The sequence below is a fragment of the Physeter macrocephalus genome, chromosome 6 (genome assembly GCF_002837175.3).
Source record: "Physeter macrocephalus isolate SW-GA chromosome 6, ASM283717v5, whole genome shotgun sequence".
Classification (NCBI taxonomy): Eukaryota; Metazoa; Chordata; class Mammalia; order Artiodactyla; family Physeteridae; genus Physeter; species Physeter macrocephalus.
Window position 1 is genome coordinate 10,706,930 of NC_041219.1, and position 4,072 is coordinate 10,711,001.

Genomic DNA, 4,072 nt, shown 5'->3' on the forward strand with positions numbered 1-4,072 from the left:
ATGTACAGAAAACATCTATAATTACACTGCATGGAAAGTTTCTTTTGCATATCCTTTAATTCATTTAACATTTTCAGATGTTTTAAGCAAGCTGAACTATTTCAGTCTCATAGGCTTTGGGCCCAAGTCTAGTTCATCAAATTGAGAATGGTGGCAATTATGTTTTGGGGAATGGGTAGCAAAAAAATCAATGGACAAGAAACATGGTTACTGTATAGCTGCTCACCTATTGTTTGAAACAGATGTTACTTTTCTATTGAGGCTAATAAAATATGACCTACTAAAATTACTTGAATAATTAATTATTCAAGATAAGTAATAAATCAAAAAGACAGATCTTTATAAACTTATAAGCAGGCGAGCACTCGTACATGTGTGTGAGTATACACATACCCTTACATCTATCTTTCTGAATACTACTCTTTCCAGGCTCAACTTTTTTGAGAAAACAACAACAACAAACAAAAAGAATAATGAGAGCCCTAGAAAAATACATTCCAGTGTTTGATACTTTAAATTCAATTCATCTTTCCTTTAAAATGCTTAGTACTGATGACATATTCATTTTACAAAACTAGATCCCCCATGGAGTACGTAAGATATTAACAAAATCTTCATCATCTACTATCCCTATACTTAGACCTTCATAGTAATCTTCAAATTCACCATATGACACTTCATCAGACTTACTGCAGGCATCTTTCAATGTTTCTAGAAAAGATGTTTTGATTTCTTCCTCTGTGGAATGTCCTGTAAAATAGTACTGACTATGAAACAATGTCCTTAAAAGTTCAGTGAAATGGCTGATGATGATAAAGAAATACTTAATTCACCTGATGAAATCTTTCCAACAATTTGAAATCTTATGTCAAACTACCCTTCAGTTTATTTAAACATTTTCTTGCATGAACTAGAATTTAATGGTGAGGACTTTAACACACATTTGAAGCATCTTTTAAAAGCGTCTGACAGGATGTATCCTTATGTATGGCAAAATAACAGTTACTACTGTAGATATTCTTGTATTTGTTAATGTTTTAGAGAACTCAGTTTCATTCCCATTAGAAATGAGGAAAGAAGAAAACAAGTAAATAGTTTCATGATTTATAGGCTGATAACACAGTAATGCAATGTGTTAAAGGCATTAGTTACTTTATGAAGCAGTTACTCATAACTGCAGCTAGAAAATATTACTGCAAACACAGGATTCAGGGGCCTATGAAAATCTTTGCTGGAAGAAATTTTACTTGATTAACTCATTCTATTTTTAATCTCTGACATTAAGTAGGCTATTTCCACTGGTCGGTTATACTAAATATGATTAAATTTTACCTATAGGAAGATGCTATTGAGAATCACACATGTAACAAAAAAAGTGAATTCTTTAGTTTGTTATTTAAAGTGAGAACATGAAATATCTGATTCATCCTTTTTTAAAAATTCATTTGATTTTTTAATTTAGAAAAAGAACAATAAGCTATTTAAATAATATCTTTGATTATATTATGGCCAGTTAAAGGAAAGAGTGATCTCAGCTTAAATACTTTTTCCTTAGGAAGGAAATATTAGGATATTTTCTGTACCTTCAAATTTTGATAGACATATGTATGTTCATTATATGATAGCTCCATCCCTAGAGAATGGCATTTCCTTATTCTGCCTTAAATCTTGAAGGATAAGCAGTTACAGTAAAACTAACTCAGAGAACTTGCACATGTAATTATCTATTCTCTAAATCTGTTCTAACTCAATTTCATCACTATCTCGTCAGCAGGAAATAAAAGTTAATCTCAATTATAAACATAAAAGAAAAAAATAAGTACAGATAATAGACCTAAGAATTTTTAACTTAAGAAGCTCTCCAGTCGCTGCTAACGTGTTTAAGGACGAAGAGCTCCATGGCAAACCACTTACAGGAAAGAAGAACACATATGTCTAAATAACTTGTCCAGTATCACACAGACAGTAAATGGTTAAGCAGTGAATTACATGGATCTCTCTGATTGGAATTCCCAATTTTCCCATTAAACTTTGCTGTATCTCAGGAAGGGCCTCAGCCATTTATAGTAAAAGAACATAGTAAAGTTTACTGTTTGGCTTCAAGATGGCGGAAGAATAAGACGCGGAGACCACATTCCTCCCCACAAATACATCAGAAATACATCTACACGTGGAACTGCTCCTATAGAACACCTACTGAACGCTGGCAGAAGACCTCAGACCTCCCAAAAGGCAAGAAATTCCCCTTGTACCTGGGTAGGGCAAAAGAAAAAACAGAGACAAAAGAATAGGGACGGGACCTGCCCCAGTGGGAGGGAGCTGTGAAGGAGGAAAGGTTTCCACACACTAGAAGCCCCTTCACGGGCGGAGACTGCGGGTAGCGGAGGGGGGAAGCTTCGGAGCCACGGAGGAGAGCGCAGCAACAGGGGTGCGGAGGGCAAAGCGGAGAGATTCCGCACAGAGGATCGGTGCCGACCAGCACTCACCAGCCTAAGAGGCTTGTCTGCTCACGCGCCGGGGCGGGCGGGGGCTGGGAGCTGAAGCTCGGGCTTTGTCGGATCCCAGGGAGAGGACTGGCGGCGTGAACACAGCCTGAAGGGGTTAGTGCAACACGGCTAGCCGGGAGGGAGTCCGGGAAAAGGTCTGGAGCTGCCGATGAGGCAAGAGACTTTTTCTTGCCTCTGTTTCCTGGTGCGCGAGGAGAGGGGATTAAGAGCGCCGCTTAAAGGAGCTCCAGAGACAGGCGCGAGCCGCGGCTATCAGCGCGGACCCCAGAGACGGGCATGACACGCTAAGGCTGCTGCTGCCAGCAAAAGAAGCTTGTGTGCAAGCACAGGTCACTCTCCACACCTCACCTCCTGGGAGCCTGTGCAGCCCGCCACTGCCAGGGTCCCGTGATCCAGGGACTACTTCCCCGGGAGAACGCACTGCGCTCCTCAGGCTGGTGCAACGTCATGCCAGCCTCTGCCACCGCAGGCTCGCCCCGCATCCTCCCTCCGCACGGCCTGAGTGAGCCAGAGCCGCCGTATCAGCGGCTCCTTTAACCCCGCCCTGTTTGAGCGAAGAACAGACACCCTGAGGCGACGTACACTCAGAGGCGGGTCCAAATCCAAAGCTGAACCCCGGGAGCTGTGCGAACAAAGAAGAGAAAGGGAAATCTCTCCCAGCAGCCTCAGGAGCAGCGGATTAAAGCTCCACAGTCAACTTGATGTACCCTGCATCTGTGGAATACCTGAATAGACAACGAATCATCCCAAATTGAGGAGGTAGACTTTGGGAGCAACAATATATATATTTTTTCCCCTTTTTTCTCTTTTTGTGAGTGTGTATGTGTATGCTTCTGTGTGTGATTTTGTGTGTATAGCTTTGCTTTTACCATTTGTCCTAGGGTTCTGTCAGTTTTTTTTTTTTTTACTTAAAAAAAATTTTTTTTCTTGATAATTATTTTTTATTTTAATAACTTTATTTTACTTTATTTTATTTTGTTTTATCTTCTTCTTTCTTTCTTTCTTATTTTTCTCCCTTTTCTTCTGAGCCGTGTGGAGAACAGGCTCTTGGTGCTCCAGCCAGGTGCCAGGGCTGTGCCACTGAGGTGGGAGAGCCAAGTTCAGGACACTGGTCCACAAGAGACCTCCCAGCTCCACGTAATATCAAACGGCGAAAATCCCCCACAGATCTCCATCTCAATGCCAAGACCCAGCTCCACTCAACGACCAGCAAGCTACAGTGCTGGACACCCTATGCCAAAAAACTAGCAGGACAGGAACACAACCCCATCCATTGGCACAGAAGCTGCCTAAAATCATAATAAGGCCACAGACACCCCAAAACACACCACCAGACGTGGACCTGCCCACCAGAAAGACAAGATCTAGCCTCATCCACCAGAATACAGGCACTAGTCCCCTCCACCAGGAAGCCTACACAACCCACTGAACCAACCTTAGCCACTGGGGACAGACACCAAAAACAAGAGAAACTACGAACCTGCAGCCTGCAAAAAGGAGGCCCCAAACACAGTAAGTTAAGCAAAATGAGAAGACAGAGAAACACACAGCAGATGAAGGAACAA

General features: G+C 41.7%; 1 protein-coding gene across 1 annotated transcript in view; it reads right to left on the reverse strand.

Moving 5' to 3' along the window:
* Window positions 1–574: 574 nt before the first annotated feature.
* Window positions 575–4,072, reverse strand: part of CAPS2 (calcyphosine 2) — a 42,377-nt gene continuing 38,879 nt past the window's right edge. The window contains 1 exon segment of the mRNA XM_024122930.1: window positions 575–750. Coding sequence (XP_023978698.1) covers window positions 575–750 — 176 coding nt within the window.